Here is a 14,851-nt window from a genome sequence, read left to right on the forward strand (position 1 = left end):
TGACTCCTACAAAAACTATAAGGCATCCTGGCATATTGGTCTGGAATAGATGGGTTGTAAAGATTCCAGAAACAACAGCATTATGTCTTGCAGTGCAAGTTGAAGATTGCTTATATAAGTGTGTGCATAACGCCCCGACAGGGCTGGCTATTCCATTTACTTTAAATAAATGAGGTAACATACACACATCCTTTTATCAACCCTACTGTGTTGAGAAAGCAGACAGCAACCTTTAGTTTTCCATTAGTGAGAGATTATTTATTATTTAGTTATTTGCAACATTCCTCTCATAGCCAAAATGTTGATTAATAGCAAATATGTCTTTTCTAAATGTATTGAAACTTTCATAGAATAATCAGGTAAATTAATTAAGAAGAACTTGAAACTTGACAAATATGCTGTTACATAAGTTTCTGTAGTTTATTAATATATCATTGTCAAAAGAATGAGTGCAACATGTAATGCATTCATTTATTTGTGTGGGATTTGATAGTATGTTATGAGTCAAAATTAACCTGATAGAGCAGCAGATTTGAAATTAATTCAAAATTTTTTCCACCTGATATCTTAAGATGCCATGCCTTCTTAATTTGTCTTTTGCTTTCTTTTGAATACACAAGCAGTTTTGGTTGAGTTTTTGTGGGGTTTTTTAATTTTTTTGGGTCGGTTGTTTTTTTTTTTTTGTTTGGATTTGTTGTTGTTTTCTTGATTTTTGTTTTTCCTATGCTATTTTTTTGTTAATTTTTATTCAGTAAATAGGATTTCTGGCACTCGACTGTTTTTTAAACTTTTTCTCTTCATACAGAAAAACAATATTTAAGACATCAATAAATTTATTTTGGATTGTTGGAAGCCTATTTTTTAAACATTGAAAATACTTAGAGTTTGCTTACTAGTCAAGAGGAAATTTTGAACCAATAACCTTCTTATGAAATGGTCATAGTTCTACCATGCCGAAGTGCAGGCAGAATTGGCCAGTTGATAATGTCAGAACACCGGAAAATATGTCTAAGCCAGGATTTGCTGAACCACAGTTAACACTGTTGACAATATATACCTTATATAACAATATATACCTTGACAATATATACCTTAAAATGGCTACACATTAAGTATAGTTTAGAGTATGTGTTCACTAACACTTCTCCCAAAACCTGCTAAAAAAACATGCCACCACATTATTCTTCAACCTGCATATAAAGCACTGTTCAAAAAAATCACCAAGCCACTCATTTTGTCATATTTTATGAAGTAATTCTTTATAATGAAAAAGATTGCTGTTCTGCAAAGACATTATGCCTTAAAAAATTCAGACTTAACTTTTGAGTCCACTGCTTGCTTCTTATTAATAGCATGCTATGACCGTATGAAAACATTTTCTTTGCACAACTTTGTTATGGGCACTTAGTTTTGCTTTGGTTTCATGTGATTCATTTGTTGTTAATTCCCAGCTGCAGTCTTCAGTAGAAAGCTGCATTTCCTGCTGCTTGGCACTGTGCAGTTCCTTTAACTAGGGGAAGACTCCCTTGAGGTCAAAGCAGCTTGGTTCAGCCAGAAGTTTTGGAATTTTAAGGTCAAGTGGACCTGAATGCCTTCCTCTTTCATCCTCCTTAAATGTAATATGTATTGAGTGTTTTGTTCACTTAGGCACCTGAGTGTTCACAAAACTCTACAAAGGTGCTTTAAGTTTTGTTGGTGGTTAAAATAGGCAGGTGTTTTGTTTGCAAAAGAGTTTTATTTGGGCTCAGCTGATAATATTCAGAAGTATGCTTCTGTCCAGTTAAGGATCTTCTGAATCCTGTTGCAGACGGCTAGATGATATTTGTGCCATTTTCTTTTTTTCCTTTTTTAAACTCTACAAATTAATTCCTCTCATATATTTGGTGATTTTTAAAATTTGTGGTACTTACATTAAGAGCAGTATGCATAGCTTCCTATTTTCATAGAGTTTTTTTCAAAAATGTAATGTATTATAGGAAAAGTACTTACTGGTCCGTAGTAATAATTTTTTATGTGTTAGTTTCTTAATTTTCTTTGTGGTTTTGAATAAGCAAGAGATGCTGAGAAACTTAAGTCTGTGAGTTCTAATTATTTGAACAGAAGTTACAGTGTTTCTCAGATCTTTGTTATCTCTGCTGGCATCTTGAAATTGATGCACGGTTTGTACCAAGTACATGCTCAAACCCTAGAGGTGTCCTAAATATCACTGCTTTCCTAAGCAATGCATTGAATGTGATTTGGTTTAATATGACATTATTTTTATCTTTTAGGCGCAAGAGCGATCAGAGAGTGGAGAAATGGCATTTATTAAACAACTTGTTCGAAAAATCTTGATAGTTATTGCTCGTCCTGCTCGCTTACTGGAATGCCTGGTAAGGTCGTGCTTACTATGTTTTCACTTAGTGTTTTTCACTTAGTAGTGCAGGCAGTTCTCTGATTTAGTATTCAAGGCTCTTTACAACTGATTTTTGGAACATGTCAAACAGTGTGGTAGGGCTTCATTGTTAGTGGAATCCTTTCCACTTCTGTTATTGGATATAGTATACTGGCAGGACCCTCCTGCAGTTTTGTTTGATTCCCTGCTATCTCAGATACTATGGTATGGAATACCTTTCATCAACTGAGGAAGCTGCTGCTTAAAACCAGTTGGCTTTTTCTGTTGTTTTGTTAGACTTCTCCATTTCTTGGGAAGACTGTTCCAGAATTGTAATTGCTTGGTGGTTTTTTCATTTCTTAACAGTTTCATAATTTTGTTGCACTTAACAGCTGCCAGAACTATAAACAGCTTGAGGTCAGCTCTGCAGTACCTGATCTAGTGATAAGATCAGCAGAGGGATTAGGCTGTCTGGATACACAGGTAGTTGGTGTTACACTGGGGACCAGAGGAGCAGAAGAATTGATTTATTTATGCATGAGCATAGCAGCGATGTTGCCAGACTGGATTAGTTTGTATGTGCTGCGTGGGCGTGTTTCTGCTTTTCTTGCCTATGCTGTGGGAGCTGGGATGGCTCAGGTGTGGGAAGTTGCTCCTACACACAGTGTGCTTCAGTTGTTCAGTTGAACTAATAAACACTTGCAGAACACTGTGTACACAGGAGGATGGTGTAGGCACCCAAATACCATGCCAGAGCCAGCCTGAGTCCAAAAGGCCTGGCAGGCAGCCTGAGCTGATTTTGAGCCACTCTGCTTGCCAATATAAGATCACTGTTGATGCTGCATACAGCTATTTGAGGCTGGCAAGCCTTATGTGGAAGCCAGCTGGCTGCTAGACTCAAGTTATGCCTGAAATTGTCATAATTGCGTTTGTGTTGCACTGAATCTGAGCTAGTACTCAAGCTAGTAAATCTTTCCAACCTGATTTTGGCTTTGTGTGGAGTTTCTTCATCTGTGGCACTGTTAATCCACACCGTGGCTTATTCAGCCATAGACATTTTGAGAGCTGCCTTTATTTTGGTTTCGAAACACCAAGTCTCAGTGTTCCCAGTTGCTTTTTTCGTTCATGATAAGCAGTTCAGAAAGAATCTAAAAATAAGATGTGTGCTCTGAATCAGCATGAAAGAGATGTGAGATGTTCAAAAAAATCAACCAAAACAAACAAAAAGGAAGGCTTTAGAGAGAAGAACATCTTACTGTGTCCAGCTTCTGCTGTTGAATCCAAACTTGTTTTACTTCTCCCTGAGAAGTTCATTCCATGTCTAGTGTGTTGTTCCCTGCTCTTTTTACAGGGTTTATATGTTTCTCCACATCATCCAGTGTCTCATAGCCTTGTTTTTTCCCTTCTGGTTTGCATCCTTCTCTGTTACCATACATCCAGAAATGCTCTTAAATACGTGTTGTAGGCAGTCAGATCAAGACTTGTTAATAATACTTTACATCCTTCCATTACAGGCTTGCTAGCTTTCTCCCATCAACCCTTGCTCCCAGCATCATCATTCTCTGTGAGCTTTCTAATTGAGGTGCTGGAGTGTGTCCAGTGAAGGGCAGCAAGACTCATGAAGGCTCTAGAAAATCTATCTAGTAACAGCTGAGGGAGCTGGGTTTGTTTAGTTTCAAGAAGAGGAGGCTTAGGGAGCACCTTATCACTCTCACAGCTCCCTGAAAGGAAGGTGCCAGGTGGGAGCTGGTCTCTCCTATGGTGCCTGCAGTACTACAGGAAATAGCCTTAAATTGAGACAGGAGAGATTCAGATTACATACTTGAAATTTTTTTCCCCTGTTAGAGTGGTCAGGCATTGGAATAGGTTGTGTAGGAGGTGGTGGACTTACCTGGAGGTGTTCAAGAGGTGTTTGAATCTCATGCTGGGTGATGGTTCAGTGGTTTAGAGGTTACAGTGGTGGTGCTGGGTGGATGATTGGACTGAATTATCTTAAAGATTTCTTTGAACCATGATGATTCTGCAGTTCCAATTCAGTTTCTCTCTTGGTGGTCTATTTGCTTATTAGTTTATTCTCCCTAAGTGCTAAGTTTTAATGGAAGTTAGTAACTCTGTTCACTTAGTTCCCACTTTCTGCCACTGAGATTTTATCCTAAGCTACTTGTTCTGCCATATCCTTCAAGTAGATTGATGTGCATCCTTCACCCCTCTTTTTGCTGGGCATGCTGTTATGAGTAGAAGAACAGTGGTGCAAAGTCCAGATGTGACTGTGTCTCATAATTGAGTTTCAGAGCAGCAGTGGCAGGGAAAGCCAGCACAGCTTGCTTCTAGTGTTCTCATTTAAAACAGGATCTTCAGGAGGCTTAAACTGGATTGTGACAACCCTGGATTATATGTTTCTACATATACAGGTAGCTTGAACAAATTTAGGTGTATAGTCATACAACAGTATATTTTTCATGCAAGAAGATGTTAGGCCTAGATCATAAACATAATTGTAAACTTAAAGAAACGGTATTTTTTTCTGTAGCATCTCTCTGGAAGCTTCTGAATATTACTGTGTGGTATTTTAGAATATCTGTTTGAAATAGATACTATGTGTGGAAAACTTCAGCCTCTGAAAGGAAGTTCATAAAATCTTAGGAAAAAATTCCAGCTTTGTGGTCATCAGACATTTCAGATACTATGCAGTAAAGCTGTCAGTTTTCTGATGGTAGTCTTGTCTCAGGTGTTCATAGCATGTGAAATCCTATTTTAGTTTTACTTGATAATCATATGAATAAAGGTTTTACATAAAGTTTCATATGTGGTAAGAGCTACTGCCAATTATTTAAATATTTTTTTCTCCATTTGTACATGGAAAATGAAGTGCAGAGTTGGAAGTGAAGATCAGAAAATAAATTAATTGTTTCTCATTATTCGGACCTGTGTGTATATATATATGTGTGTCTTTAGATAATTGTACACACAAACACACACACACACATTCATATGATTAAAATTACCTGTTTTGAAATTGCCTTGTCTTGCTAGTAAGCGGAGGAGAAGCTGTATATCTGTCACTGCAGCAGGTCAGGAGAGATAAAGTTTTCATTACAAAAGTAAATAGAAATCTTGGCACACAGCATCATGCTGTTGGCTTTAGTGCCAAGGAGTAACGTGTAAGAGATACAGCTGGGGATGGCATGTAAGATGAGGAGAGTAATACTGAAATAGCATGTACTGTTTAGTTATTGGTTCAGATTTTTGGGCAGGTTTGCATCATCCTGTGACTTCGGGCTAAAGTAAGGCAGCTTGGACAGGTCATGGGTTTGTGGTTAAGTCTTTTGCAGTGGGTTGTACATGATTAAGATTGTTTCATGACATAGGTAAAACTAAGATTGTTTCCATAAGACTAAAAATTCTAAAGATATTTTATTTCAGACATGCTGAAGCTCCTCCTTTTAGCTGCAGCAGTTTTGATACTTGCAAAATGAAGCATGGTACCAAATTTCTCAAGCTGCCTTCTGGGTCGGGATGTTGAGTTTCCAAGGTCTTAGTAGCCTGAGGATCTAGGACAGGACCCTTATGACTCAACATGTAGTCTGAAATGCCATGGAGTTATGTTTGGCTGCAAAACACTCAGAAAATTAGCTATCTCAGCAGTCTGCCTGGCTTTTACAGGTATTTGTGACAGAGCTGACCTACTGGAGGAAAAAGTCTATTTTGTTATCTTAATGGTTGATGCCTATCACTCTGTAAAGGATTGCACCTATAGGCACCAACACCTCGAAGGACGCAATAACCATGAACAGATGTTTTGGTATGGATTCATGCCAGTAGAGAGAAATTGTGTTAAAAAATCCCACTCATATTATTTTAATAATCTTTGCTACTTTCAATGTATTTATCTTTTTATACTCTATAAAAGTAGTAAAATAAATGTATTTCCAAGGGACTTGGGCATAGGTAGCATTTTGAGTTTCTATTATTTTTGTTCATTTTTGTTCCTTGTTGAGGCTTACCTTTTTGGTATGCTATAAATGATAGTTGTAATATATTTAGTTCCCACAGGAGAATGTTAAATTTCTGAATTTGAAACAATTGGATCAATGAAGCTCAGATTTTTTTAAAATCAAGTTCCAATTTAATCTTCATTCTAAAGTTAGTGATTTTTTAAATTGTATTTTTCATAAAACACAGTGCATATATATTGATTAGAAATACTTGAAATTAATACTTCAGAAGTAAAAAGTGTAGTGCAATATATTTACATAGTTGTAGTGGATTTTTATAAGCAAGCACATGTAGGGAGATAGTCTTCTCTCTTTGAAATCTTATTTTTGCTGCTTATAGGTAATTTCACTCAGTATTACATGAAGTTTTGATGGCAAAGAACATAATATTTATATAAAGTATTGCTCTAAAATAGTGACATGCAATTCTGTTGCTTACGTCATGTTACACTATATAAGAATCAGACTAGATTAATAGACTACTAATAGTAGAATAAAGAGGTATTGTTTTTAGTAGGAACACGCCGTATATGTAGAGTTAGAAGAAGCACAGGAGCTTTTTAAGTTAGACCTTAAGGAACCAGTTTCAACAGAGAAAATGATGATGATTATTTTTCCTCTAGGAATTTGATCCCGAAGAGTTTTACTATCTTTTGGAAGCAGCTGAAGGCCATGCTAAAGAGGGACAAGGCATTAAAACAGACATCCCTCGATACATTATTAGCCAGCTGGGCTTAAATAAAGATCCTCTGGAAGGTAAGTGAATCTCCTGGTATAGCTATGGGTTTCTAGGTTCTTCCTTCTCAATGTGTTCTATCATTCTGATAATCTATATGTACCTGAAAATGGTCAAGATAAAGATGGTAGCAGAGCAAGCATTTTTTGACTTGCATTGTACACTCACAAGCTCAAACACATTTAAAACACCATCTCTTCTGAACAGGATTTTTTATTTTGCAAATGTCATTCACAAATACACTGTATCAATGGTACTACTCATCTTCTTCCAGGCTGATGATACAGCTTCCTCTTTGCTGCTCTAGCTGAAATTTACTGGGATAATTTGATGGTGACTGTTATCTAAGCACAGTTATAAAGGGCCCTTGGTTGAGCTGTTGTTTGCCTTTCAAAGCTCCCCGGTTCCTTCATCTTAGAGTCTCTGAGAAGACTATTCCATTAATTTTCCGTGTAATTTGAGTCCATGTTGGGGGCTTTTGTAGGGAGAACTTAGGTTCCAGTGGAGTTATTTTCACTGCAGAATTTTTCTTTACTGTGAGAGTGGTGAGATGCTGGAACATGTTGCCCGAAGAAGTGGTGGCACCCCATCCTTGGAAATGTTTAAGACTGGACAGAATTGGGCTCTGAAGGTGACGTGGTAACACACACCTAGCTGATAAAGGGAAGCCAGTTGATGTTGTCTTATTGTATTTCAGTAAAGCTTTCAGTACTGTGTCTCACAGTGTCCTGCTGGACAAAATGTCCCGCACACAGCTGGATAAACACATCACATGATGGGAGAGCAGCTGGTTCACGGGTCAGGCACAAGGGGTTACAGTGAATGGGTTGTCATCAGAGTGGTGACCTGTCACTAGGGGGTTCCACAGGGTTCCACCTTAGGCTCTGTGCTCTTTGACATCTTCATAAGTTATTGGGTGCAAGGCTGGGAGGGATACTAGGACAGTTCACAGATGATACAAAACTGGAAGAAACTGTTGACTTCCTCAAAGGCAGAGAGGTCCTGCAGAGAGACCTTGGAAATTAGAGGGCTGGGCAATCATCAACCATATGAAATTCAACAGGAGAAAGTGCCAGATTCTGCACCTGGGGTGGAGCAACCCTGGATGTACCGACAGACTGGGGAATGAGAGGCTGGAGAGCAGTGCCATGGAAAGGGCCCTGGGGTTCTGGTCCATGGCAAGATGAACATGGGCCAGCAGTGCCCTGGCAACCAGGAGGGCCAAGCGTGTCCTTGGGGCATCAGGGACAGCATCACAACCAGGCAAGGGAGGGGATTGTCCTGCTCTGCTCTGCTCTGCTCTTCTCTGCTCTGGGGCAGCCTCACCTCGAGTGCTGGGGGCAGTTCTGGGTGCTACAGCATAAGAAGGACGGTACTGGAGAGTGTCCAGCGAGGGCATGGAGGCGGTGAAGGGCCTTGAGGGGAAGCTGTATGAGGAGAGGCTGAGGTCACCTGGTCTGTTCAGCCTGGAGGAGACTGAGAGGAGATCCCATTGCAGTCACAACTTCCTCACAAAGGAAAGTAGAAGGACACACACTGATGTAGTGACCAGTGACAGAATCTATCTGAAGGAAATGGCCTGAAGTTGTGTCGGCGGGGGAGTTAAATTGGATATCAGGAAAAGGTTTTTCACCTGGAAGCTGGCTGGGCACTGGAACAGGCTCCCCAGGGAAGTGGTCACAGCACCAGCTTGACAGAGTTCAGGAAGTATTGAACAAGGTTCTCAGGCACATGGTGTGACTCTTGGGGTGGTTCTGTGCAGGGCCAGGAGCTGGACTTCATCATCCTTTTGTGTCCCTTCCAACTCAGTGGATAGTGTGATCTGTGTCCCAGCCCCTGGTGGAAGTCTTAAAACAAGATGATCTTCAAGATCTTTTCTAACCCAAGGCATTCTATGGTTCTTTGAAGGACAGCATTGAAAAAACTAAAAATACTTCACTATCCTAGCCAGATCACCTTCTTTGCCACGCTGAGACCATGTTCTAACAGTGGTGACAAATAAAAATCAGTTCATTGTATTCAGTGCTGGTTCTGCAATTTGGAAGAAATTAGCAGAAATGCCATAATGGAAAAATGGTCCTATCTGGTGCCAATTAGCTTGTCTGCTGTGTTATCAACCAGGACCCAGAAAGGGCTTGATAACAAAAAATCCTAGCAGAAAACTATGATAAACCTATTTTTTTTTTTTGCTAGCTTCCATGATGTAAAATCACACATTGTTAAATCAGGAAGTAGTATATTGTGTTTTAAAACCCTCCTGCTGAACTAAAGCAGAAGTTCAGCACTTCCAGTTGTGTCAGGAATTTGGTTAGTTCTAATCCAGTTAGATTGAGTATTGTTACAGATGTCGTTAATGTTATATTAACAGACCTAAAGTAAGTCAAGCCTATTATTAGTCCACTTCCTATCATCCTCATCCAAATTTAGTAATATTTTTTGTCTGAGATGCAGATTAATAGCTTTGATGCTTTTTGTTTATATTTGGACTGCAGCAAAGGAAGCCAGACAAATTGGGAAAATATACATAAATACTTTTTTCCCTTTGGTTTTGGAAAAGATCAAGAAGTATTAAAATTCTCTGCAAGATAAAGCATTGTCTTCTGGTTTTGGTGAGCTGTTGGTCTGTCCTAAACTGACAATTCATCAATTCTTCACTGATCAAGTATGCAAGATTTAATTTGGAGTGTGGGTTGAGAGCTTTATATTATTGACTCCGGTTCTGCCAGCTGAACCTTATCTTTCTCATTGACTCTTCCTGGCCACTTGGATAAAAGTAGTCAAGAACCTGTCACTACCCATGTTTAATAAGAACTTTGAAATTTTTTTGGACAGTTTATGATAAGAGAGGTCTAGAAACAAATGCCCCTATATAAATAAGGAATCCTTCTTTCTTTAACTCAGTATTTGTTTTATGGGAGCATACTTCATCTAAGACACATCTTACTGTATTTCATAAATGGAGTATTAATGAATATAACAAATTTTGACACATTCAAATGATAATTGAAATGTTTGGATTTGGGTTTTTTTTCTGAAGGAAGAAATGGTCTGGTTTGCTAGTAAATACTGAGGGGTGTATGACATACGGACTACTAATTTTTGTTTCAGTTGGAGATTTGAGCAGTTGAATTATTTACTGTTTTGTTTTAAAGATTAATGTATATGAGTATTTGTAATAGGAAATTTAGGCCATCTTATTTGTGTTAATGCTTTCCTCCCACATGCCAAAAAAAGTAATATTTATAAGCAGTATAAATCACTGTGCAATGACTTCTTAAATGATTTAGTTTTAATGTCAATGGGTGTCTCTATGTATAGGAATGCAACTTAAGCAGAAATGGAAGAAGGGCACTATGGGTCTATACCCTGGAATTAATGGGAGCACTGTATTCATTACTGTAAAAATATTATGGGAAGATCATCCTCAAGAATTTTAAAACCCTTTTATGTAAAATTAGAAAATTTTAAAAAGCAGAACCAAGTTTTTCAAAACAAAAAAAGTGCACCTCAGCAGCACTACTTAATTCTCCTGTAACACAGAATTATATTTTCAACCAAGATGTTACTTTTTGTCTTCAGTGTTCATAAATGTTCGTGCAAAGGATTTTCTTCCATCTGCAGGGAAAAGCAAACTACTTTAGATCTTTCTCTACTTGCCTCCTATGTTTGCTGTCATAACTGTAGTGTCCTTTCTTTGAGTGAAATGGTGCTTGTATTATTTGGAGATAATGCTAGATAAATTTATACTATGCTGAAAACAATACCACAACAGATTCATCACTTGGCAGACAGTGGTGGCTGCATTTCTGAAGAGTTCCCTGGGGAGAACTTTTTCCCCATGTTTTTTAAATTACCATCTTTACCTTTTTGAATCATGAGCCTTCAAAAAAAGGTTTAAATGAGTGGAAGAAAAAGGACAGTTGTTTAATGGTATTTAAATGAGTTTGAAAAATCTCTTCAGGCACTGCAAAATGGTCCCATAGCTCTCTGTTTTGAAAGCTGACTTTTGGTTCCATCCCATTAGCACCTACTGCTTGCAAATAATATGGATTTATCAGATAGTGGTTATTTTGCAGAAGTTTTGTTTCAAAAAGGATTACTTTAATTTGCTATATATGAAAGTAATTTTAGTTGAGAAGGCTGTCAAAGTATATTATTCCAGCTAGCTTGGTTCTCGTCCGTACAGTAAAGGTTTCATTAACACTTCTGTTCTAAAACTTCCCTGTTCACAAAGCCGTGACTTTTGACTGGAAAATCCACTTCAGGTTCAGCCTGTATAATTTTTTTTCCTTCAAGATTTTGTTTGTTCTAGTGGGAATATTTTTTCACTGTGTATTGACTTAATTTTTGGAATATTTTTTAGCTTCTTTAGCACTTGAAAGATCTGTTTGGATTTTGAAGTGACATTCTAATTTCTTCTGTTTCTTACAGTTATCACATGTTTTGGTTTGTATAGTGGTTACAAATGAGAGTTACTCCTTAAATCTTCAGCTGTTCCAACAGAAAATTATCTATGTGGTTAATTTGCTTTTAAAAATTGCAGTAAGTTTGCAGAGCATTTCACATCTAATAATAATTTATTTTTATATAGAAAAATCCAATTTAGGTATTCTGTGTGAATATTCAGTTATATTTCGTAGTCATAAATTCAGTTAACAGTCCTGAGATAAAAACTAATCTTGCAAATTTCAGGTGGTCTCATTTCTGATTGCCAGCACGTAATTGTGATAAAATTTGCATCTTTGGCTATGTAGGATATATAATTAAATATATAATTAAATATAATATAAATATAATATAAATTAATATTATGGTTGCTGGGGTCTCTTAGTGACTGCCTGTCCTGTTTGGCTTTTTTTACACAGATTAATTCTTGGTTACTACCCTCTCTGAAGCACAGGCTGGGCTTAGGAGCTCTGCAGCTTAGGTTGGCCCTGCCAGGGACAATCTGATAGAGTTGTGGGCTCCTAAAATCTTACTTTCCCAGAGAATTCATCTGTGTTAGTGACTCTGTAAATGCTAAGGTTCCATGAAAATGGCTTTTAGCTTGTTCTGGTAGGCTTATCAGTATTTCTTTGTAGAAGAAGCAAACTATTTAGAGTCCATCTTAGGTCTAAATTAGAAGCTTTTGCTGTAACTGTGAAGGAGCCCAAAAAGGATGGGGCTTACTGTTAACCCCTCAGAGGCTGAGATCCTCAGGAGTTTTAGCAGATTAGTGCTGTCTTTCCCTTAGCACTCAGTTTGCACACAGCTCTTGGAATTCCCAAGTCTCATCAGTGAAAACAGTTCTGCTCTTCATTGCTTTATGACTAATCTTCATTGCTTCGGTGGAAGATTTTTACATAGGCACTGAATAACAAGTCTTAATTTTCTGAGTGGATTTTTTAATATATGCTTGGAGATGCCCTGAAAGTTATTTGTCAAGTGCTACAGGAGCGGTTTTGTTTTGTTTGTTTGTTTTTTTGTTTTGGGTTTTTTTGGTGGGGTTTTTAGTTTCTGTTTGTTTGGGGTTTTTTGTTGTGGGTTGTTTTTTTTTTTTTTGGGTGTTTTAATTTTTTTCTATTTTCTATTAAGTATTCCAGAAAGATGTCACTTCCCACGTTTTCTGTGCTTCATTTAGTTTTGTATTTTCCCTACTTTAAAATTAAGATTTTAATTTTTCTTTCCAGAAATAGCTCAGCTGGCTAATTGTGACAGTGGGACAGCAGAACCTCTGGAAGCGGATGAATCAATAAATGTAAGCTTCCCTGTTGTGTTGCTGCTTTTGCTGAATGTGAACAAGGAAAATCTGGTGTGTTCCCCCAACCCTGTCTGTTCTGTTTTCTCCTGGTATGTGTGAACAGATTGATTAACATTGGTTAATACTCACTAACTCTGTGAAGCTCTTCAGACAGAAGGCTTTCAAAAGGTATAACAGAGCTTTCTACCTATTTTCCTAGACATCTCAGTGTCTTCATCTTCCACAGAGTTAGTGTTTACCATATGGCAACAACTTTACCACAAAATCCACCATTGCTTTCTTTTTTTTTTCTATTCAATCATTGTATTCCTTTTTCTTTTAGAAGTATTGGTAAACTGTCTAATAAAATAATGTATTTTTAAGAGATTTTAAAACAATCCATTCACAGAGGCAGCTAATGATCAAATTGAGAGATTCTGAGCAGATCCAGTGAAGGGAGAAGGAAGAAATGAGTATACTAGCAAATAGCCTGGATTCAGGAAGTTAGTTTACAGTTGGAAGGGTTGTGCATCATTCTTCTGAACCTGTGTTCGAAAACACTTGCCTACAGCAATGGGTATCTTGCAGTAATATTTTGTTAGATGTTTGCTCAGGATGACAAAAGAAAAGCAAGTTGAACACATTGATTGTGAGCTTAAATGTGATTATTTTAAATTCTTGTTTTTAAAAGTTGGTTCTTACACCTTGGATTTCAGTCAGCAGAGTAGATGAAATTCCTACAATTTAGTCTTGATTTTCAGTGCAAGTGGATAGCAAAAACAAGAGCAGTTTCAGGGGATGCTTAGGTAATTCAGTGACAACTATTTACAAGTGTTAATAAATTTGAATACTTGTAACAAGTATTAACATGTATTTACAAATGTTATCAGGTATGGATTATCTGTTAGACCTGTTCTGATACATTACAGAAAAGACATCATTCTCTGCTACATGTCATGTTATATTGGGATATTTTCTAATATTTGGCAATGTGCCACTTATGAAGGATTCTGTAATTGACAAAGAGGTATTTCTTATTCTGCTGCTTTCATTCCTCTGCATTTGAAATACCTTATTAGAGCTGAGCAGCATTTACTGATAAATTGGAGAAAGGACAAAATAACTAGAAGGCTTAAGGGAAGTGCCAAAGTGCTTAACTGAATCTAAGGTGCAAAGTGGCTTAGCATTAGCTAAACAGTTGAAATTGTGAAGTTATTTGTGTTGTGCAAACGCTGAAGAAATACAGAAAGGATAATGTGGTATAATAAAGGAATGTAAATAGTGTATATGATGAAATCAGTAAAGAAAACTATAGAGGAAATATTTGGAAACATCTCAAAATGTAGTTGTGGAATAGACACACATGGGAAGTGACAGGAAGCATAACTTTAAAGTACAGGACTGCTCACAATCATCATAAATAGCAATTAGGAAGAATCCTGTACTGGCAGACAAGTGGGATGAACAATTTAGTAAGTCCTCTCTGTCAGTTCCTGTGTAGTTCAGTATATTAACATTTTCACGAGTCTTGCACTGAATTTTTTTTAGCAAGTATTTAATTGAAAATGTTTCAACCAGCTCTACTTTCAACTTCTAACTGTTACTAAACTGCCTGGGTAAGGATCATGGAATTTCTTGGAGATTCAAAAGACATTTGAAAAAGATCTTGTGTGTTTGGAAGTCTGCATTTGGAGTCCCATGCCTTCATTTCTTCCCCCTGAACACCAATTCTAATTCACACATCTTCAAGATTAATTAAAAATTCAAACTAGAAAAAAGGTTTTACCCCACTCAGGGCAACTTGGTTTTAAAAAAGTTCTGACAAAGAAGTAGATTAAAATGACCTCTTTAGGGGTAGAACTAATGCATTTTTATTTTCCATCTTTTTCCCTTTCATTTTGTCTCTTTTCACTGTCCTCCCTGTTATATCACACTCTGTCCTAACATTAGTTTGATGTGTGCCCAGTTTATTTGAGTGAAAAAGGGCTCATCAACAGTTTGTTGCTACCAGCTGTAATACAAAAGTC

At 37.3% G+C, this 14,851-nt stretch overlaps 1 protein-coding gene across 11 annotated transcripts in view; it reads left to right on the plus strand.

Moving 5' to 3' along the window:
• The window catches only part of MAST4 (microtubule associated serine/threonine kinase family member 4), a 288,832-nt gene that overhangs the window by 239,282 nt on the left and 34,699 nt on the right, over positions 1–14,851 (plus strand). For all 11 annotated transcript variants that reach the window (XM_068175824.1, XM_068175825.1, XM_068175826.1 and 8 more), the window contains 3 exons: positions 2,271–2,372; positions 6,993–7,125; positions 12,775–12,842. In XM_068175824.1, the coding sequence (XP_068031925.1) occupies positions 2,271–2,372; positions 6,993–7,125; positions 12,775–12,842 (303 nt within the window). The remainder of the gene's footprint in view (positions 1–2,270; positions 2,373–6,992; positions 7,126–12,774; positions 12,843–14,851) is intronic.

The sequence above is a fragment of the Anomalospiza imberbis genome, chromosome Z (assembly GCF_031753505.1).
Source record: "Anomalospiza imberbis isolate Cuckoo-Finch-1a 21T00152 chromosome Z, ASM3175350v1, whole genome shotgun sequence".
Taxonomy (NCBI): Eukaryota; Metazoa; Chordata; class Aves; order Passeriformes; family Viduidae; genus Anomalospiza; species Anomalospiza imberbis.